Below are 23562 nucleotides of genomic sequence, written 5' to 3' on the forward strand. Positions count from 1 at the left end.
GTATGCTGTATTTTAAAAAGTTTATCATTAGATACATATGAATTTTCTTGATTTTAATTTTTACGTGGTAAATACTGATAGATACAAGACATATAAACAAAAAGCACATGGAGCTCTCAATTATTTTGAAGGGTATACTGAGATTTTGAGACAAAAGAATTAAGAACTGTTAGTAGTTGCTCACTATATTTCAAATATTTGTGTCTCTGATTATTGCACAGAATATGTGCTATATTTTATGCCTGTGAAACATTATAATAGAAAATATTTTCTCTCACATAGTAATTTTCATGTATTACAGAAAATTAAGTCATAAACATGGAAAAAACAAATATAAACTGAAAGTACATATAAACAATACAGATACACATTTTTTTTTTTTAATCTCTGACCTGAGAAATCTAATATCTACAATTGGGCTAATTTTTTTTTTAAGATTTATTTATTTGTGCATACAGAACTGGGGTACAGGCCAGAGGCTCAGGGGAGGTGAGAGGCTTCTCCAGAGACAGAGTGGGGAACAGAACAGGCAGATCCACGGAAGTACACTGCTGAGGGGAGCAGCGGGAGAGTCAGGAGAGGTCTGCCACTCCATGTGGTCACATCCGGGGCAGGCAGGAATAGAACTCATGTGGAAGCTAGATTCTCAGTGCTGTGCTTTAACACCCTGTGCCACCAGGGAGGGCCTAATTGGGCTAATTTACATAGAATACATTCTTAGATGCCAACACGATTTACAAATATACTGGCTCCAGCATTTTTTTTCATGTCTCATGAAGACATGAGAAGGTTGAACTCTAAATTTGGTCATGACTATAGAAGGTAACAGTTACAGAAAGTCTCACTTTGGGAATATACTGTTTTTTATTGATGCAAACAAGAACTGGGGTACAGGCCTGGGATGGGTGTGGAGGAGAGAGTTCACCAGACAGAGTGGGGAGCATGAGGGGAGCAACCCACAGGACAGGAGAGGTCTGCTGTGCCATGTGGGTCAGCTCCCTGGTAAGAAAATAAACTCGTGATGCACTGGCTGCAGATAACTTCATAATGATGGCTTTTACCACTTGCGCCATTAGAGAGGCCCCAACATACTTATTAATCTCTCACCTATGCTAATTTTTCTTCCAAGTAACCTTTTTTTAGATTAGTACCTCTTCTTTCAGATAGTTATATCTGATTAGTTATCTCACTACTACTTTAAACCTATGCTCAATGTAACTTTTTCAATAATGTCTGAGATTCCTATTTAAAAGCTGCCCTATCAACCCTCTCCTTTTTTATGATCCTCTTTTATTTCTTCCATAGTGTTACTTTATAACCCACCACACTGTGTCCTCATTTTAAGTCTCTCTCCATGAGAACATAAACTCTGCGGTAAAAGACCAGGTGCATTTTATGTCAACATTTTGAGAGCTCAGCACATAGTAAACGCTTAACGAAGTATACCATTAACTCATCATTTCATTGTTCAGGAAGCTGGGCAAGACCTTTACGCTTAAATTTACTTTTTGGTACCTTTTAAACAAAATATGTCTGTTTCTTTAAGAACTTTCCAACCCGGAAGTAAAAGTTTACGGAACAGGGTCAGAGGAGGAAGCTACTTCCGTTCCCTACCGAGGAAGCAAACATCATGGCTGGTGATAAAAGTGGGGGCAGCGGTAAGAAAGGCCTGAAACGAAAAGTTGCTACTGAAGAACCTCAAGAGGCTGCAGTCGCTGAGGATGGGACGACAGAAAGTGGGGTCCCACCCCCGAAAGCGACTGCCTTCCCTCCAGGCTTTAGCATTTCGGAGATTAAGAACAAACAGCGGCGACACTTAATGTTCACGCGGTGGAAACAGCAGCAGAGAAAGGTAAGAGAGGGGCGGAGGTGGCCGGACGCATGCGCCCTGTGCCTCCTGGTTGCTGGACCACAGTGGGGGAGCATATTATTCGCGTGATGGCAACTGCCAGGGGGTTCCGCTGGGTGGTGATTATAAATGGGGGAAGGCAAAATCGCGCCTTCTGGTCCTGGACACTTCAGATTGGCAGCTCTCTGGGTTCACCGTTTTCCTGAGCCTTAAGGATTCCTTTTACTAGCTATATCCTAGGGTCCTCCACTGAAATAAAAGCAAGAGTCCTGCCCTCCTTATAGTGAATACTACTCTCCCCGGACCTTAAAGTTTTTGTCTCACTTCGTACTTTCCAACTATCGTTAATTCCTAGAACATGTAATACAGGTAATACATATCGAGATTTATATGCTGCTCGATTCTTGCAACAACTGTTACTGTACTGTAAAGTTTCTACTAATTGCATTTATTCTTTGCAACGTTATCTTCATATTGTTCTGGAGGTATATAGGAAGAGAATAAAGAGTTCTAGATAACTTCCCCAAGCTACACTGCTCCTTTGTGGTTAAATAGCCATAGGAAGCAAGCATTTACTTATTCTTCCACATTACACAAGTTCACATATGTGATATTATTTTTATTTGCCTGTCTTCTCATACTAAACTTTTTGAGGCTGTGGAATGGTCTTTTTTTCGTCGTTAAGTGCTTGAGTTGTTGGAGAACATAAAAGGAGCATTTAATTCATTCCAGTGTGCTGTGATAAGGGAAGGAGGTTCTGGGACACTTCTTGGGACAGTATTTGTTATCTGAAACCTGATGGATTAAAGGGGTGCTGGGGCAGACTAGAGAGGTGTATTGTGTATCTAGCATTCTATTCAGAAATCTTTCAAAGGTATGTTTACAGACACACACTCTTTGCAAGTTCTTCATTGTTACAAAATTTGTGGATAGTGTTAGTTTTATTGGAAACACCCTGAAAATTCATCTCTTATACCCACTTGTTTTTGATGCTTTCCAGGAGAAGAAACCAACATAACCTTGGTTTAATTTCAGATTCAAACTTGTTAGCCTTGCAAAACAAAACAGCAAAAACTTGTTAACTTCTCTAGTATATATTTTGACTTGACACTTTATATTAAAAAGCTAAAGCTGTTAAAATTTTAAGTACTTAAACTTGCCAATTTAGATATTTTTTTTAAAGGAGCAAGATCTTTGTTAAATGTTACTAATTGACCAGCTCATTTGATTTACAGTAGCTTGTATATGAAAATCTATTTATTTTTAAAGATTTTATTTATTTATGCATACCGAACTGGGATGCAGGCTAGAGGTGCATGGCCAGTGAGAGGATTCACCAGAGACGGAGTGGGGAGTAGAACAGGCAGATGGACTAAGGACATTGCCGAGGGAAGCACCAGGTGAGACAGGAGAGATCTGCTGATCCATGTTGGTCACCTCCAGAGCTGGGGATTGCACTCTTATTAAAGTGGCTGCTGCAGGATTGCAGCGCTGGGCACCACAAGGGAGGGCCCCTGAAAATGTATTTAAGGTGTTTATTTTAATAGACAACAAAGATTTGTTCAGGTTAAGTATTCATTGAATTAATAAACTGTAGTTTTTGTGTGTTTGTGATATAATTTGGTTTCTCAATTTTTTTTTTTTAATCTTTTAGGAAAAGTTGGCAGCTAAGAAAAAGCTTAAAAAAGAGAGAGAGGCTCTTGGTGATAAGGTAAATAAAATTTTTCACCACTTCGCACAGTGTTAGACTCTTTAATACTCAACATTCAGTAGGTCACAGCAAATTTCTGTCTTGATCACTATTTGATAGTAGTACGAATTCTTGTTTCATGGGAAGAAAAATGACTTCCTAAAACAAGAAATTTCTTAAAACTTAATATTTGTTTCAGAGTAACAAGAAATAAAATCCTGAATAGTTTAACTATCTCTGCTGATGCACATATATTTTGGATTAATTTTAGTTTTTGCTTACAATTTTGTCTTTTTGATTCTTAATATTTCATTTACTCAATTTTTGGTGTAAACTAAGTATGCCTGATTGCTGATTCCAATAGTATTTCATCATTTTGATATTCTCTAATATGTTTATTATTTATGCTATTGTTGGACATTTATCCTATTTGTTGTTCATTAACAATAGTGATATGTAGTTTTTATATAAATTACTTCTACCTTTCATTTGTAAAATTAACTACAAACTGGTTCAGCAAATAGAAACAAATTAGTAGCTTTTGGTATTTATTTCTGGATAGCTTTCTGGAGTTATTGGTACAAAGTAACATATGTATATACTGTTGTGATTATTTTTTTCCCCCCATTCTGTTCCACATTTTCTCATTGGTGGATAATTATTTTGATCCTAATTTTTTTCTTTGCTAATTTGTCTGACATTGTTGTATTCAATATTAGCAGGTTTTCTAGTGTGTATGTCTGCTCACAGCGTTAAAAAGCTTGCTCAATGTTGTTAAGGTTGATGTAGTGGTGAGTTGAACTAAGGAACAGATGGTTTTTTGGATTATGTTCAGATTTCTATTGCTCTTCCCTACCTGTAATACAAAATTATTAATGTACAATGCTATCATGATTTTTTTTTTATTTAGGCTCCACCAAAACCTATACCCAAGACCATTGACAACCAGCGAGTGCATGATGAAACCATAGTAGACCCTAATGATGAAGAGGTAATGTTAGAAGTCTTTAGTCATTTTGGATGACCATACTTGATGAATTATTTGTTCATAAATTAATGTTTAAAGTGCTGACTGATAAAGTTGTATGATGGACTGACTCAGGTATAATGATGGCATGTAATCTTATTACTTATTATAGATTATTTCATATTTGAATTTTCCAATAATGCTATAGAAAAAGTAGTTACTGTGTAGAAATATATGGTTATACTTCAGTAAGCATCTATATTGGTTATTTAATCTCTGAATCATACTGCTGAGTTTTTTACATCACTTGAAAAGCCTTCCTCGCACTATAGACCTTTACTAATGGGTTTTATTGTGTTTACTAAAAGCATTTTGATATCTCAGTATAACATTTGATTTTTTTTTCTGCCCTCATAAATCTCTTGGTTTTAAGATAATCTTCCAGTTTTTGCATTTTCCCTTTAAATAATTTGTGACAATAAACTTGGCTTTGTTAGGCTGTTGCTTTCAAGAAATGTTGTTATTAATATTCTTTCATATATCTATTAGTATCTTTAGTCAATCTTCCAGCAAGTGTTTATTGGATCTGTTATAAAAATCCAGCAAGTGTTTATTGGATCTGTTATAAAGAATTGGGATCCATCAGTGCACAAAACACACATAGACAGTTTTAGCCCACCAAGAGTTTACATCTAGAAAGAGCAAGAATAAACATAATAATATATGTTAGCAGATGATTGGTTGCTAAAGGGAAAAAAAGAAGGAATTATGAAGAAGGTTCAAGGCTACTTGGAACAGAGAGAATTTACAGTTTAAATATATATAAATATATATATAAGGGTATGTGTGTGTGCATTTTTATTTTATTTATTTTAATAGAATTTCAGATTTTATTGTAAAATAGAGTCATGTATACCCTTTACTCAAATTTCCTGAGTGTTAAATTGTACCATACTTGATTTTCATTTATAGTTTCTCTGAAAGGCGTAATAGTTAAGTGGCAGACACAGTACCTCTTTAGTGTATTGCCTATAATAATTGTTTTTTACTAGCCACAGTATATAGTTAGCAGAATTCAGACAATTAGCACAATATATGATATTGCTACCTATAAGCCAGTTTCCTAGTAATGTCATTTTTAGCAAAAAGAAAATTCCAAGTATGTTTCATGCATAGTAATGACTCTAACCTCCTTTGACTTTCTTTGCTTTTAATGACGTTAATGTTTTGGAAGAGTATAGATCAGTTGTGCTGTAGGTGTGCTCTTAAGTGAGTGAGTTTCCTCATGATGATAATTCAGTTTATGGAATACCTGTGATCTTTTTCAGTGCCCTTAACAGGAGTCATATATTGTTGATTTTTCCACCACTAGTTATGTTAATTTTCGTCTCGATTAAAGTGGTGTCTGCCAGGTTTGTCCTCTATAACGTCTATATTTCTCTTTGTATTCTTTAAGTAAAGGGGAATAGTTTGGGATTCTGAAAAAATCTAAGTTACTCTTCAAACTTTCAGTCAAGATATTGTAATTATAAGCAGTTATTTCCAATCTGATAGGAAGGAAATTATATCTCTGTAGTCTTAATTTGCTGATCTCTTATTATAGTGGAGATTGAGTATCCTTGGTATATTTCCTTTTTTTCTGAAGCAATTTTTTGTTTACGCTGCTTCCTTTTTTTTTTTTTAATTGGGGTTGCAATTATATATATCTATGCTAGTGAGAGCAGGCTTCACTGAGCAGGCTTAACTGAGGGGTCACTGAGGTGACCCTTATCATTATCAGCAAGGTTTGAAGAATAGAAGGTATCTAGCTATCTTTGGGCAAAAATTTTTCCAGGATAAGGAAAAAGCAAGTGTTAAATCTCCAGGGCAGAGCATGCTTACTGTGTTTTTAAGGAACAATAGGAGATCACTCAAGCTGAAATTAGTTGGGGGAAAATTATAGATGAGGTGCTGGGAAAGTATGCAGAAGAGTGGCCACTTCAGGGACTTTGTTGACTATTGTGAAGACGATCTCTTTTACACTTAGTGAAATGGAAAACTAGTGAATGATTTTGAAAAGAGGAATGGTGTGACTAGACTGAATTTTAAAAGTTGATTAAAACTAATTGGCTGCTGCTCTGAAAACATAGGAAGGTAAGTCTAGTTAGGGAGTAGGACGCTACAGAAGTAACAGGGAAGAGTGATCAGATCTCTGCATTGATCTGAATTCTGAGGGTTTTCCTCCCACCCCAACTTGGGTATACTTTTAAACTAGAGCTCTTAGAATGTTTTCATAGTTTGGATAGAGGGTGTGAAAGAAAGGAGATTCAAAGGTGTTACTGAGATTTTTTTTATAGCCAGAGTCGATGGAGTTGTCAGTGACAGGATAAGGAGCGTTTTTGGCAGTATCTTAATTGGGAATGGTAAGCATATGGAGACTACATATATATGTAAAAATTTCTCTTAATACTTACTTAGGGGACAATTTGTGTGTAAATGTTTCACATATCTGAGAGCACCAAAATGGTTTCCAAGTATTGATCATATGATTCTGCACTCAGGTAATAAAAAAGCAATTTTGCCCCTCTTCATCCACATGCTAACCAATGATTGTTATATTCAGACTAGTGGTAAAGGACTCATTGTAGTTTGAATTTACAACTCCCTGATTTCCAATGTGGTTGAGTACTTTTTTCATGAATGGATTTACTTTGTTTTCAGTGAAGATATGCCAGCTCATGTTTTGCCCAATTGTCTACCATGTGTATTTTACTGAATGCTAGAACTTCCCTTATCATTTGGATACTAATCATTTTTCATGTGTCTTCTAATTTTTATATTCTCTTTTTTTATTTTTTTAAGGTGTCATGATTAACAAAAGTTCTTAATAGAATTGGGGTTCAAAACCTTTTGATATTTAATGCTTTTTGTGTTTTTTTTAAAGGAATCTTTATCTTGTGACCATCTGTTCTCATATTTTATTCTTAAAAAAATTAACAGCTTGCCTTTCACATTTATGTACTTAGTCAGCGGGAATTTATTTCTCTGGCCTGAGAAAGGAAACTATTTTTTTCTTTCTTTATGCTGCCTGCCCCTCCCCCCATATGTAACCATTTCCCCCAGCACCATTTTTAGAGTAGTGCTACAGCCTTTCCCCACAGTGTATTGTAACGCTTTGTCATATAGCAAGTGTCCATATATGCTTGGCTTTTTTCTAGGCTCTCTATTTGTAGACAGTTTGTTTGTCGCAGTATCCTTTCTTTAATTTTTGTTATTTAGTTTCGTGCTAATTTTGCTATCTCTTAAGGCTTAGGTGTCCCCGTCCAGTCCTAACCCTGATTACTTCTTTTCAGCACTATTTTCTTCCTCAGCCTTTGGTCTTCTATATAAAATTACAAAGCATTTCTTTAAATACTGAAGTCTTCTAATACTGAAAATGTGTTTCAGTAAATTTCCTGATTTTCTGATGTAGATAGATAGATAGATATAAACAAGACTTAATGTATAAAACTTGTTTTATACATTAAGTCTTGTTTATATCTTACCTGGGTGTCTTTATTTTCAAAATAAAATTGCATCTCTTTGAAAATATTTTATTTTCTGATTTATTGATTCTTCTTGAAATTTAATTAGGTTTTGCTTGGCATTTTTTATTAAGTTTCCTCTGATCTATATTATGTCTTTACTTATGCTAACTTTTCATTTGCTATTCTTTTTCTAGCTTCTTAAGATAGAAATGAGATTATTGATTTTATACTTTAAAATCTCTTAAAGCTCTGGTTTTTCTACCTATGCACTGCCTTTGCTATGTTTCTCTTGTGAGTTTTTCTTTGGCTCATCATTCATTAAGAAGTGTATTTTTGATTTCCAAAAAGTTGAGGATTTCCCTGGTTTCTTTTTGTTGTTGATTTCAATTTAACTTTATTCTGCTTGTAGTACATATTTAATTTTAGACCTTTTCAATATCAAACTAAAAGTCATCTACAAATAAAAGCAAGGGGATCCTCTGTTATTTTGAGACTGAACAACATACTGCTAAAATACTACTGGCCTACTAAGGAAATCAGAGAATATGTCAAAAATTATCTTGAGATAAGTTATAATAAGGAAACCAACATTTAGACTGTATGGGATACAGTATAGTATTAACAGGGAAATAGATAGCAGTAGGACCTCATCAAGAAACAAGAAAAAAAGATGATGATAATAATCACCAAAATGGAGATAATAAAACTCAAAGCACAAATAAATGAAATAGAAGTAAAAAAAGACAGTGCAAAAGATCAGTGAAACCGAAAGTTGGTTCTTTGAAAAAGTAAGCAAAATAGACAAATCTTTAGCCAGACTCACAAAGAAAAAGAGGAAGAAAATTCAAATAAATAGGGTCATAAGTGAAAGGAGAAATTAGACAGCAGAAATCCGGGGGATAATTAGAGGTGGCTAGAAATAATCTGAAGTTTTATTTATTTATTTTTTAAAAGTTTATGTATTTATGCATATAGAACTGGGATACAGGCCAGAGGTGCAGGGGAGGTGACAGAGACAGAATGTGGGGAGCAGAACAGGCAGGTTGAAAAGTACACTGCTGAGGGGAGCAGCAGGCGAGACAGGAGAGGTCTGCTGCTCCATGAGGATCACCTCTGGGGTTAGGGATCCAACTCGCACTGAAGTGGCTGCAGCTAGTTTGCAGTGCTGCACCTTAGCCAGCTGTGCAACTAGGAAGGGCCACTAGGAATATTTATATGCAAACATTTCAACAATCTAAATGAGATGGACAAATTCTAGAAGTATATAATCACCCAGGATTGAATAAAGAAGAAATAAAAAATTTGAACAAATCAGGTACAAGCAAGGAAATTGAAACAGTGATCAAAACTCTTCCAAATAATAAAAGCCTTGGGCCATATGGTTTCACAAGGGAAACATTCTACCAAAAGTTCAAAGATGAACTAGTGCCTCTACTACTAAAATATTCTTAACAATTGAGAGAGTAGGAATACTTATAAATATATTTTATGAGGCTAACAGCACACTAATAACAAAACCAAGCAAAGACAACACAGTAAAAGAAAACCACTAACCAGTTTCCTTAATCAGTGCAGATGCTAAAATCCTTAAATAAAATCTGAGCAATCAGAATCCAACAATGCATCAAAAGACCTATACACTATGACCCAGTGTGATTTATTCTAAGGACAATGGGTGGGTCAACAGCAGAAAGTCAGTTAATTAAACTTACTACATCAATAAAAAGAAAAATAAAAACCACATTTTTATTAGAACCCAAGAAAACATTTGACAAACTTCAACATACATTTATGTAAGGTCCTTGAAAAACTTGAAATAAAGGGAACATATCTTAACATAATACAAGCCATATACAACAAACCCATAGCTAACATCATTCTCAATGGTAAAAAACCGAAAGCTTTTACACTAGGATCTGGGACAAGGCAAGGGTGTCCATGACAAGGGTGTGTCAACTCTCACCACTGCTATTCAGTATGATACTGGAAGTCCTTGCCAGAGCAGTTAGGCAAGAGAAAGACAAAAGGAATCCAAATTGGGAAAGAAGTAAAGCTACATTTGCATATGACACAATATAGAGAATTCTTAAATACTTACACTTACACTCCCCAAAATTAAATACTTGGGAAATAACAAAGGAGATGAAAGACCTATACAAAGATTATAAAACATTGTTAAAAGAAATAGAAGACACAAAGATATGGAAAGATACTCCTTGCCTCAGGGATTAGAAGAACCAGCATTATCAAAATGGCTATCCTACCAAAAGCCAACTACATATTCAAGCAACTCAATAAAAACCTCAGTGACATTCTTCAAAGAAACGGAACAAATGTTGCTGAAATTCATATCGAATCACAAAAAAAAAATAGCCATAACTGTCTTGTCTAAGAAGGGTAAGAATAACAGTATTACACACCCAGACTTCAAACTATACTATAATAATTAAAATGGCATGGTATTGAAACAAAACAAGCTCACAAAAAAATGGAATCAAATATTAGCCCAGAAATAAAACCATACATATGTGGTCACCAAGTCTATCCCAAAGAAGTAAAGAACATGCACTGAAACAAGGTAGCTCTTCAGTAAGTATTACTGGGAAAACTGGACTGCCACTTGCCAAAGAATGAAGCTAGCTAGACTTGTCATCTGACATCATATACAAAAATCAACTCAAAGTGGATGTGAGACCCGAAATCATAAAATACAGAGAAGAAAACAAAGGCAAAACACTCCCAAGACACAAACTTCAGAAACATCTTCAAGGACTCATCTCCAGAAGCAAGAAAAGCAAAGGAGTGTATAAATAACTGGGACTATATCAAACTAAAAACTTTTGTACTACAAAAGAGACAGCAGCCAAAATAAAGAATCAGAAGAAAATACAAACCATATATGATATCAGAAGAAAATAAAAACTATATGATAAGGGACAGATAGAAAAGATAATACAAAGAGGTCACACAGTTTAACAAAAACAGAGAACTCCTAAAAAGACACCACTCCAAAGAAGAAAAGAGGAAAATGAAAAGTTGTCCATCATCACTCATTATCAGGAAACTCAAAAGCAAAACCAGAGTGGGTTACCATCACACACCTAGAGAATGGCCTGTAGTTAAAAAAAACAAAAACAGTTTTTGGCAAGGATGTGGTGAAAAAAGAACCCTCTTACACTGCTGGTGGGAATGCAAACTGGTTCAGCTACTATGGAAATCTATGAAGGTTCCTCAAAACACTAGAAATGGCTGGATCTACCTTTGACTCAGCTATTCCACTCCTCGGAGTCTGCAGAAAGGACCCAAAAACATTAATTCAGAAGGAGAAATGCATGGCTTTGTTTGTTGCACTATTTACAATAGCCAAAATATGGAAACAAAAGCACTTCGTCTAAAAACAAGCTTTTAACAATAAATAAATAACCATCTTTATGCAATAAAAGGAAAAAAAATTGTCTTTTTCAGTTAAGCACTCATATGTCCTTGCATGGAATCTGTTTCTGGATTGTGCTGTGCGTGCCCTTGAAAATATGTATTCTGTTTCGGGGTCAGATGGGAACATTATATTTACACATAGATGTCTTTACTAAATGACCCCAGCAAAGCTGAAATGATAGGCAACAAAGTCTGTCCTTGCTGAACTCTGAATGAAAAAAGTTGCCCTCCAAAATTGGATGGCTTTGGACATTATTCCGACCTCATAGAGGCACCTGTGCCACTCCAAACAGAATGCCAGGTGTTCGTATTTGTTAAATCAGTAACATACCATTATTCAATCTTGTGAGGACAAATTCTTGTGAATCCTTGAGTGATCCTACCCCAACCGAAGGGAGTTAGTAAAGCAGTGGTTAGGATTATGAGGCTCTTGGAGAGTTGTTACTGATTTTTGGTAGTCATTCTCCGAACCTGTTTTCTCTTGCCTGTGCCTGAATTGTTGCAGTGGCATCTGTCTCAATGCAGCCACTCTAAATGAGCCAATTCCCCCCTAGTAAAACCCTTGCTGACCACTCGGGGCTCATTGCACAAGATGGGTGTGTGTGAGATTTAAAATCCAGTGAGGAGAGGTGGAATGTTGGGGCAAGCCATCAAGAGAATGTGACCACCCCTACCTGCTGAGAGCCCGGCCCTGGGGCATTTGGAGGCAGCTCACCTCCTCCCTTGGAATGCACATTATATCAGCTTGCCACTTTGAAAACTCTTCTTAGGCCAAACAGGACAAACTAATTTCCCTCATTAAAACTACCACCTACCAATATCTTAATGGCTACATTTCTTCTACTCCTCCTCAACTACTCCTTTTTTTTAGTATATCATCTTAATTCCACTTGATTTTTTTTTTAAGATTTATTTATTTGTGCATACAGAACTGGGATACAGGCCAGAGTTCAGGGGTGGTGAAAGCCTTCACCAGAGACAGAGTGGGGAGCAGAACAGGCAGATCGATGAAGTACACTGCTGAGGGGAGCAGCGGAGGGGGGGGGGGGTCAGGAGAGGTCTGCCGCACCATGTGGTCACCTCCGGGGCAGGCGGCAGACGGAATCAAACTATCAAACTCATGCGAAAGTGGTTTCAGCTTTCTAGTGCTGTGTTTTAACCCACTGCGCCACCAGGGAGGGCCTAATTCCACTTGATTTTTAAGATATAGTTTAGGTTTGATTTTTTTAAGTGGTTGCTCTAGGAATTAACAGTATGCATCTTTATCACAATCTACTTCAAATAAAGATTGACAACTCTGGTAATGACTTCATTTCCTCCATTTTTGTTTGTGCTGCTGTTTTTATATATACATACCTGGCTATGTTAAAATCCAGTGTTATAATTATTGGTTTAAAATACTTTATGTTTACAACTGTATTCATCATTTATAGTGCTCATCTTTCCTTCCTTTGGATTAATTACATCTGGTGATCTGATGGTTTTGTTTTGTTTTGTTTTTTTCTAGTTTATAGGATTTCCTTAAGTCTGTTTTTATAGCGAGGTTATTAGCCAATTATCCTGTTTTTATTTCTCTGAAAATGTACTTTTTTTAGGCTTCATGTTTAAAAGATAATTTTGCAGGAAACAGAACCTTGGTTCACTTTTTTTTATTTCAGTATGTGACCATATTCCACTTAATCTTTAATTTCTGATGGCAAGTCACCCATTAGTCATCATTATTCCCCTGTACATAATTTATTTTTATCTTTTTTTTTTAAAGTTTCTCATTTTGAATTTTAGTAGTTTGATTGTGATGTGTTTAGGATTTGTTCTTTTATTATATGCGTCTGGTTTATTGAACTTTGATCTGTTAATGTTTTTCATCAAACCTGGGAAGTTTGTATCCTTTATTTCTTTAATACTTTAAAAAAAATTCCTTCCTCTCCTCTTCTGGAACTCCCTCTTCACAACTATTGAAAAGGTTAGCATTGTCCTACAAGTTTCCCAGCTTTGCTTTTGTGTGATTGTTTTTTCTGTTCTTTAAAGTAGATAATGTTTATTGACCTATTTCCCATATTTTCCCTTTCCTTCAATTCTTTATAGTTACTTTGAAATTTTTGTTAAATACTATGTCTAAGCTTCTTATTTTGTTTTCATTGAAAACAAAATACTTTTTTCGTGATTATACTTTTTTTGTGATTATACTTCTTTTTTGTCTTTCGCATGGCCAATATTTCGTTTGATATGTGGACATTTTGGTTTTGTTTCTTTTTAAAATTAACTTGCCTAACAGTGTGAAATTGTCTCTGGTAACTGCAGTATGTCTCTCTGCTCGTTTTTTTTTAATTGTTGTTTCTACCTCCCTTCTTAGGAGTCAGTACACATTGACTTAATAATCAGTTACTTGGTCAGCGGTTATGTTGCATGTTGAGCCCCTAAGGTTTACATATCTTCTACCACCTGAGTTGTATGTTTGTTTGAGGGATGCATCTAGTGCTGTAGCCAGTTCTCAAGTCTTTCTTGCTTTTCATGTCTCTCCCTTGGCTAGTTCAATTTCCAGGCACGAATTTGTGGAGGGAGTGTCTTAGCCGCTCTGACTCTCATTCATTACCTGAACTGGCCTTTAAATCTCTGGCTTACTCACATCTACCCTGCACTGAGTCTGTAACCAGCCATTCTGAATCTAGTCCAAACATCTGGATTCAGGATTGCTGGTATTTGCCTACCATCAGTTCTCAGATTGGCAAAGTTCATTTTCACCAATCAAATTAGTGGGGGAAATGGAATTGCTCTTGGCAAGATTTCTGATGTTCTCAAGAATAAACCCTCTGAGTTTATGTCCTGAAGTTGTTTTTTCCCAATTTTAAACTCTACTCTGCAGAAAGGAAGCCACCTAGCCTCTTCCTTTTGCCATTAATATGAATCCCTCTTAGGCCTTCTTTAAATCCCCCAATTAAATGAAAGTATACACTCACACAATGCTACCAGAACTACTTTTAAAATCCTGACCCAGAATAATAATTTGGGTAATGTAAGATTGTTTCTTTTTCTGATCTTAGGTTGCTTATGATGAAGCTACAGATGAATTTTCTTCTTACTTTAATAGACAAACTTCTCCCAAGATTCTCATTACAACATCTGATAGACCTCATGGGGTAAGCACATCTTACTAGTATAATTCTTGAATTCTTATTTCTTATGTCACTCAGAGTATTTGAAGCATTCTGATCAGACAAGCTAAATTATTAGTAATTATCTTATACAATTGCTATAAAAAGCTAAATAAAATGTAGTACTGATGACCTGTTTGTAGGGCTAACAAAATAAAACCTTCAGGATAGGGTTTCTCAACCCAGCACTATTAACATTTTGATTGACTTTTTGTTACAGAATTGTTGTTCACAGTCGGTGTGTAACAGTATTCCTGGCCTCTGTCCATCAGATACCAGTAGCAGCTATGTCCCCTCCACCATTACCCATCATAATTACCAAAAAGGATGTCAGATATTGTAAACATCCCTTGGTTGGGCAGAATTAACCCAGTACTGCATTAGGGTGATTAGCTATTGAAAAAGGCTAGAACACGTCAGATTTTGTTCTTTTCCTGGCAGTCTCTATTTATAACTCTAATAGCAATCATTACTCCTTTCCTTATAATAACATATTATATAACATTTTTATTTTACACGTCTGAGGATTCTGTTATTTTGTTTTATAGAGAACCGTGAGACTCTGTGAACAGCTCTCTACAGTTATACCAAATGCCCATGTTTATTACAGAAGAGGACTTGCTTTGAAAAAAATTATTCCACAGTGTATCTCCCGAGATTTTACAGATCTAATAGTTATTAATGAAGATCGTAAAGTACCAAGTATCCTTTGTTTTTTTTTTAAAAGTTTTCTTGTGTCACTTTCATTGCCTTTTAAGATATATTTAAAAGAATAAGGGGAAATGATCCCAGTAAAGTTCCAGTACCTCATTTTAAACCCAAAAGTAAAGTGAATCCAAGAGTCAGAGAAATAATTTTTCCTTTTCTTTCAGCAAACACAGTAGGGGAGATATTAATCTTTAGTAAAAGATACAAGATAAATAAGAGAATCAGCTTAAAGGAACTCATAATCTAGTAAAAGACAGTAGGCATGTAAGTTAACAAAAGTATAGTGTGGCTAGTGCAGTTAAAGAGAACTGCAGGATACAGTGCAGAGTGCCTGGTAAAGTCAGCCCTGGGCATATCAAGGAACAAGGACTTGGTGGATAAAGATGCTTTAGCTCAGTCTAAATAGTTACGAGTAAATGAGATGAATAAGACATAGGAAGCGTACCCACTGTAAACAGATAGCTTTTGGAAAGGTAGGAATAATCAAAGAGTTGACCCAGTTGGGACTCTGCAAATAGTTTAATATGCCTAGATTTCATGTTTTTCATGGAAGGGCTTTGAGGCCAAATTATGTACTGTTGTGTCAAAATTCTACTTTCTAGAAGAGAAATTTATCAAATCTGTGAACTGTGAGTCAGATAGATGCATGCCAAACAAATTAAGATTTCATTACTTTGCTACTTTTGTAAATCAAATGTCTACCCACTGTTTCCTTGTGTTTGAAATGTAGGAAGTAATACTTAGCTTTGGATTTCCCATAAGGGTCTCATCAAATATATTACTGCTAGGTCATGTTGCTTGACTGTGTAAGCATGTTAGTAAATGGTGTAATGGGAAGCACAGAGACTTTCTGGACAGACCTATTATTTTTAAATGGAAATTTGAGATAGGGTATTTCTTATGCCAGAGTGGTTTTGCATTCCTTGCATTCTTGGATACTAAATACCAGTCATTAGGATGGGATGCCTCCAAAGATTTTGAAATCAGGTAGCTGCCAGTCAAGGGCTTAGGCATTGGTAATCCCACCCTTGTGAAATCTGCCTTGTTCTGAAATTTGATCTGATTTACGGAACCCTTCTCAGCCTCTTCTTTATTGAAGTACTGTTAATGATTCCTTTTTTGCATTATTTATGTTAGGGATTAGCTAACAAAACTTTTTGTACAGTGCATGTATTTATGAGTTGATGTTTGGGTTTTGTAGTTTTGACACAAACCACAATGTAGTGGTGTTTTTTTTTGTTTGTTTGTTTTTTTTAGAAAGAACTTTACCTTTGAGTTAAGCTTGAAGTAATGACCTTACCTCTTCTAAGCCCCTTACGGGTTTCATTGTATAATGAGTAAATGATACAGATGTACTTTTGGCTATACCTCATGATGTTGAATTTTTCAATTCATTTACTGATAATCTGATATAATTTGATATGTGGCAAGCACTAATTTCAGAGACAGAGCTATCTTCCTAGAGCTAAGAGATTGATGGAGAAGAAAGGCCATGTACATGATTATAATTCAGATAAGTTAACACTTGGCCATACTAATAGCGGAGATTTAGAACTTAATTTTGACTGTAAAGAGAGTGGCATTGAAGTGGGCCTTAATGGATAGTTCAAGTATTTCAAGTAGAATGAGCAAAGATTCCATGGTAGCATTTAATGTGTATGGTATGTAACAGATTATGTCTGTTTTGTAGATGTGTCTCTAATGAGAGTGCTATGAAATTTGCTATAGCTGTTAAAACTTAAGAAGCTATCTACTTTGTTTTTCATGTAGGACATTAAATTATAATGTCACAGCAAAGTCCCATTGTTTATAAGGCCTAAAATCAAATTTAATAACAGGTAGAAAATCTCAAGGATTTCGACTTAGTAAAGGTAAAAAGGGTGCTGTAGATGTTAGGAATTTACGAAGATACAAAAGAAATAATTAGGAATTGCTGGGAGAGAAGGAAAATGAAGACAACCATAAATTCTAATTTGGATGAATGAAAGACTATTCATGCCATTATAAGATGGCAACATCTTCTTTTAAAATTCATTGTATGGAGTTTAGAAGTCTGATTTTTGGCCTACTTTTTAAGGAGGATTAATCTTACTTTGGTACATCTAGTACTTAAAACATACCTTGACCGCTAACTCTTAACTGTAGATGTCTTATACTTCATTTTTAGTTTACAGTCCAGCACAGCTCTCTGTATATGGTAGATAATCAGTAAATGGTTATTAATTGGGTATTTTAATTCATGGTACAAGTAATCCCAATAATCAGCACATGTCCTCTTGAGAAAAACTAATAACCTTGACTTCAAGAAGGGAGCCCTCACAAATGTGTGCATTCTGGGAGGTTCTAAGACAATTGTATTGTACCAATACTCTATTTGTAATGCTACAGTTAGAATAGTGGACATTATTTCTTTTTATCTACTTTAGTTGGATGCCCAATATGCTCTGTTGAGTGTGTCAGCTATTGCTTACATTATGAAAAAGTAGGATTATGGCATACATATCTTGAGTTTTTGGTATGGTAAGATTTCCATTTACCCAGTTACAGATTTTAGAAGCCTTTGGGCATAGAGCAGCAGTTATTCAAACAATTTTAAGATTTAGATTATAAAGTTCAGTTGTGTTCTTAGCTTTCTTTTTTAAAAAGATTTATTTTTACTTATTTATGCATACAAGAACTGGGGTATTGGCCAGAAATGCAGGGGATAATTCCCCAGACACACAGTGGGGAGCAGAACACGTAGATCTCAATGGTAGATCTACCAATGAGCAGTAGACAAGACAGGAGAGGTCTGCTGCACCATGTGGGTCAGCTACTTGGCTGAGGATCACACTCATGCCAAGGTGGCTGACCATAGATCTGAGACCAGGGAAACACCCTGTTTTTTTCTTGACTTTATGAACAGATGGATTAATTTTGAGTCACTTGCCAAATGGCCCAACAGCACATTTTAAAATGAGCAGTGTTCGTCTACGTAAGGAAATTAAGGTAAGTTTTATGCATTCCTTGATTTGCACTTCTCTGCGGTACTTGGTTAGTAGATGCTATAGGTTACTGATGTAGATATTTACTCTCCTGATTAAGCAATCATTTTGTCTACTAGTTTTCTTGCATTATTGTACTTGAGACAAAAAAATAAACTTAATTACTGTGAAACATGTTTTCTAGTAGGAATTCTTTTGGTGCATTCATTGCATATTAAGATTTTTGGATGTATCTGATTTTATGGGCTTGATAAGCCATGTGGTTGTTATTAAAAAAGAACAAAAAACTGACGTAAAACCTGGAATTTAACATGGTAAGCTTGTTATGTAAAAGCTGGAACTTAACAGTGCAGTGACTATGTTGCCATTTAGCTTATATTCATTATTTTAACTTCTCATTTTTCTAGAGAAGAGGTAAAGACCCCACAGAACATATTCCTGAAATAATTCTAAATAATTTTACAACAAGGCTGGGCCACTCTGTTGGACGTATGTTTGCATCCCTCTTTCCCCATAATCCTCAGTTTGTTGGAAGGCAGGTTGCCACATTCCACAATCAACGGGATTATATCTTCTTCCGGTTTCATAGGTAAGGAAGGTATTTTAACTCCTTAAACTTCCCAGTTTCAATTGTGAAATAGTTTCAGTATGAGCCTGTTTTCTAACGTATGTGACAGGTATTACAGATGAGTAATTAGCTTTATTGAATCTTGTCATAACATTAAGGAAACAGTTGGGGGTCACTGAGCTTATATCCTTAATTCTTATTTTGTCTACTTCTGGTCTCAATTCTTACTGTCTTTGAAGATACATATTCAAGAGTGAAAAGAAAGTGGGAATTCAGGAACTCGGACCACGTTTTACCTTAAAGTTAAGATCTCTTCAGAAAGGAACCTTCGATTCTAAATATGGAGAATATGAGTGGGTCCATAAGGTATGTGCTTATTTGAAAAATCAAGACTATCATTTTAAAAGTATGAAACAAGAAAGAGACCAGAAACTTTAATAAGTTTTTGGTGTTTATACTTTAACTTCTGCTTTGAATTTCTTCCCACATGAGGTAGCAAGAACAGTCTTTAGTATGGCTCTAAAGTCTGATGATTAATCCTAGTTTATGAGAAGGATCCTAACCATTATAGTGGTTCTCAGAGACCAGCAACATCACAGGAACCTGTTAGGAAAGCAAATTTGGGGGGTGAGAAGGGGGCACAGACTAGAGTCAGCAACAAAATGACAAAATGGGCCAACTATCTGTTTAAGTTTGTTAGAACATGATTCTGTTGCCTGCTTATTGAGAACTATAACTAGATGTTTTGTAAGTTTGGAGATCATTTAAAAATTGAAAATGAAAACCTCAGTATATCAAACATGATCTCATTTCTAGTAACCAATAGTTAAGTATCATTTTTACTTTAAAATTATATTACACATCTGTGAAATAGTAACTTCATATAGACAATTTTTTTTTTAGCCCTTGGTGTTACTTATAGGTTGTTTACTAATTTATTTTCTCCTAATTTTCAGCCCCGAGAAATGGACACAAGTAGAAGAAAATTCCATTTATAAAATACTAAGGGAATAGTATTGGATTTTGCTAAACACCTATCTTGAACTGGTGACAGACCATTTTCATAAGAACATTTCCTAATTTCTTAAATCTTTTATGTCTAGGCAAATTACCAAATGCCTGCCATTGAGTTCCATTTTTATTATTATTTACAGCAAATACAAATAAAAGTCATTTTGGTGTGATTTTAGAAGTTGCAGTTTAGATTTTCTATATTCTTCTGGGTTATCTGTGGGTAAATTGGAATCAGAATTCAAATTAATTTTTTCCCCTTTGCACCTTCAGGAAACATGGGTTGGAGAGATTTATTGTGTGGTAAATACTGTATAAACTAGCATTTGGCACAGTTTTTGCCAGATTTTTGCATGAATATATTAGAGGCCATGTTTCTGAGATATTTGAACATGTATCAAGCCTTTTAGAAAGGTAATTTTACAGCAAAAATGGAAGAACTTGAAGCAAAATTGGGAATTACTGAAGGTAAACTGGTTCATATTTTCTTGCTTCGTACCTCATTGTATTATACTGTAAATTGTTTTGAAGTTTTTCCTACATCTTCTAGTGGAGCTCTTAAACCTCATCTTTTTTCTATATAACCAGTAGGAAAGCTGTTAGGAAACAGCTTTTAGGTGTAATGGAAATAACCCAACAAAGAAATTAGAAATATTACTAAAACAAAGTTTTCTCCTGACCTTGAAAGTATGTATCATACCTTTACATCTCTAGCAGTCTTAAAAATATATAGCATAAGGTGATGGGAGAAGACTTGGTGGAATAAGTGCTTAAGCTTTAAGACTCCTTCATAGAAAGGGGGAAACTGTCATTTAACTTCATGTTCAAAATAGATGAATACAGTGTATTTAATACCAATAATTAAACAAGAAACTAAGTTCTATATTCAGTTTTTTATTGTATGCTACTGCCAGTCTATATAAAATAGTTACCCTTGTGAAATAGAAATTCATGAAATTTCAGAGAGGTAGATGTTAAGGACTGACAAAAGTAGAAGTTTACATAGTATGGCACTTGTTACAGGGAGAAGCTTTTTTTTACAGCCTCAAATTTAGCTTTCCTTTGCAAGTTCACTGGGTCATGAAAAGTGGTTTGCAAAACCTGAAATGAGAAAGAAAAAATAAATTAGGGTAATGGAGCAAAGAAAACCTTTTTCTGAATAGCATTACATCTCATTACTTCTAGGGAGTTAATTTTTTTCATTTTAGGCACACATACCACACGCACATGTCCCCTTAAATTCTGACAACCAGCCTGAATAAAGTATGTATCATTTATATTTGTAAATAAATAGACTTAAAGGTTACCTTACAAAGCCTATCAAAACATTCTACCATAATACAAAGGTAAATATTAATCTCTTAAATTGAGAAAAATCTGACATATTCCTACAAAGTGAGCAAGAGCTTGGCAATAATCCACTAAGGTAAAAGAAAACAGTTACACATCTCTTTGCTGATAAACAAAGAAACATGTACATGGTTATTAACTGTTAGCGGTGGTTTAACAGCAAAAAAAAAACCAAAAACAAAAAAACTAAATAGTCTAACACAATTGGAATAAACTAAAATTTATATACATGATGACACACAACAATTAAAACAATCTGTGGCAAAACACAAATATCAAAAATTAATAAACATTATGCCTTAATAAAAAATTTCTGTTTTAAAACTATTTTAAAAAATAGTAGTAAAAACATGGGTATAGCCCTTAATCTTTTTAAATATTAACAGAGTAAATCAGTTAATTCAGTACCATCATGTACTCTTTAGACTTGTTGAAAACTTAAAATAATTTGGTAATATTCAAGAGATGAACAGACTCAAAACTTATTCTCAAACTATGATGCCTGAATCAGTGCAAATTACAAAACAAGCAAGAAACAAAAGAGCCAATAGGTTAAGATCTGGCTGTTACAGGCTCAGCAAAAGCAGCACTGTCAAAGCTTCAAGTAGAATAGGAAAGTACAGTGCCATGGTTATTCAATTTTTTTTAATTTTAAATGTCATTTTTTACAGACCAAATTTACTTCTAGAACTTAACCTGAAGGAAACAGGTGAAAACTCTCCAAGACTCTGGCTTCAATCTTCATTTCATTAATGTATAGTACAACCATTTAAATCTCATTTATAGAATATTTAATAGATAAGAAACAGTATTTTTACAAAGAAAGAAAAACTACATATTGTTCTTTAAAAACAAAAAGTTATTTTTTCTCTTTATAGTAAACATTTTAACAGTGGTTAATTTTAGGTATGCTGTCATAATTTCTACTTTCCTTGTACTAGCTGTACTTATACCTTTTTTTTTTTTTTAAGATTTATTTATTTATTTATTTATGCATCCAGTCCAGAACTGGGGTACAGGCCAGAGGTTCAGGGGCAGTGAGAGGCTTCACCAGAGACAGAGGGAGGAGCAGAACAGGCCAATTGATGGGAGTCACTGCTGAGGGGAGCAGCGGGAGGGTCAGGAGAGGTCTGCCAGCCATATGGGTCACCTCTGGGGCAGAGATCATCGAACTCATACCGAAGTGGCTTTAGCTTCTTAGTGCTGTGCTTTAACCCACTGCGCCACCAAGGAGGGCCTCTATACTGGTTTTTTAATGATGAAAAGCCATACTCTGCATATTTTTTACCATGCCCTTCAGTGTGGGTTAAGAATATCAGCATCATAAACATGGAGCTTCCCTACGACCCAGCAATCCCACTCCTAAGTATCTACCCAAAAGACACAGAAACACTGATTGAAAAAGATACTTGTACCCCCATGTTTATTGCTGCTTTATTTACAATTGGAAAAACATGGAAGCAGCCCAAATGCCCAAAAGTAGATGACTGGATAAAAAAGATGTGGTACATATATACAATGGAATATTACTCAGCAACCAAAAAAGAGAAACACATGTCTTTTGCAGCAACTTGGATGGAGCTGGAAAAGATCATGCTTAGTGAGATAAGCCAGAAAGAGAAAGAAAAATACCGGATGGTTTCACTCATAGCAGGAGTATAATGGACCAGGCGAGAAAATAACAAAAATAATGAACAACCATATACCAGAGACATTCTGTGGGGGTGGAGTGGGGAATGGGATCAAAAATGGGGGGGGGGGAGGGAAATGCACGGGACTATGGTGGTGGCACAGGGGTGATTTGGTGATGGGAAACCCGCGGGGATTACAATCGAGATGGAAAAAAAAAAAGTGCAAAATGATGTAAAAATAAACTTTGTAATAAATAAATAAAAAAAAAGAATATCAGCATCAGTATAACCTGGGAGCTTATAAGAAATGCAGATTCTACAGGTTGATCCCAGTCTTACTGAATTAGTGACTTACAAGGTACCATCTAAGTATGGATTAAATTTCTTTCATAGCCCAAAGTGTTTCATATAATACCTACAAGTTATTTTTCTACACTGCTCGGATTATGAGTTATTTCTTTAAATTCTGAAATCAGATATATTTATAACTTTTAATAAATCATTAAACATCTGTAGACTACTATAAATGAAACTATTAACAGATGCCACCCAACTTCCTAACAGTATTTTATATTAAACTAGCATATCAAATAAAAATAAACCACTTTGTAATGTGATCATGAACACAGCAGAAACAGGCATAAAAAGTATCTTTAGTAAATAACCCTTCAAAAATAAGAATTTTGAAAGACTACTACAAATGAATACTTG

General features: G+C 35.1%; 1 protein-coding gene across 1 annotated transcript; it reads left to right on the plus strand.

Annotated features, from left to right (window-relative positions):
- Positions 1-1597: 1597 nt before the first annotated feature.
- On the plus strand, positions 1598-20048 carry RPF1 (ribosome production factor 1 homolog (S. cerevisiae)). The gene is made up of 9 exons (XM_004679163.2): positions 1598-1852; positions 3504-3560; positions 4450-4530; positions 14489-14584; positions 15148-15301; positions 18213-18295; positions 18699-18880; positions 19099-19225; positions 19816-20048. The coding sequence occupies exons 1-9, from the start codon at positions 1631-1633 to the stop codon at positions 19855-19857; spliced, it is 1044 nt and encodes a 347-aa protein (XP_004679220.1). The 5' UTR covers positions 1598-1630; the 3' UTR covers positions 19858-20048.
- The last annotated feature ends 3514 nt before the right edge of the window (positions 20049-23562 follow it).

Source organism: Condylura cristata, unplaced genomic scaffold (genome assembly GCF_000260355.1).
Source record: "Condylura cristata isolate star-nosed mole 26May11 unplaced genomic scaffold, ConCri1.0 scaffold00008, whole genome shotgun sequence".
Classification (NCBI taxonomy): Eukaryota; Metazoa; Chordata; class Mammalia; order Eulipotyphla; family Talpidae; genus Condylura; species Condylura cristata.

What these genes read in the sequence shown, in the direction of transcription:
- RPF1 (XM_004679163.2), top strand. Translation starts at nt 1,631, where the DNA reads ATGGCTGGTGATAAAAGTGGGGGCAGCGGTAAGAAAGGCCTGAAACGA. An exon ending in CATCTGATAGACCTCATGGG is followed by an intron (nt 14,585 to 15,147) that starts GTAAGCACATCT and finishes TTTGTTTTATAG; the next exon opens with AGAACCGTGAGACTCTGTGA. An exon ending in ATCTTCTTCCGGTTTCATAG is followed by an intron (nt 18,881 to 19,098) that starts GTAAGGAAGGTA and finishes CTGTCTTTGAAG; the next exon opens with ATACATATTCAAGAGTGAAA.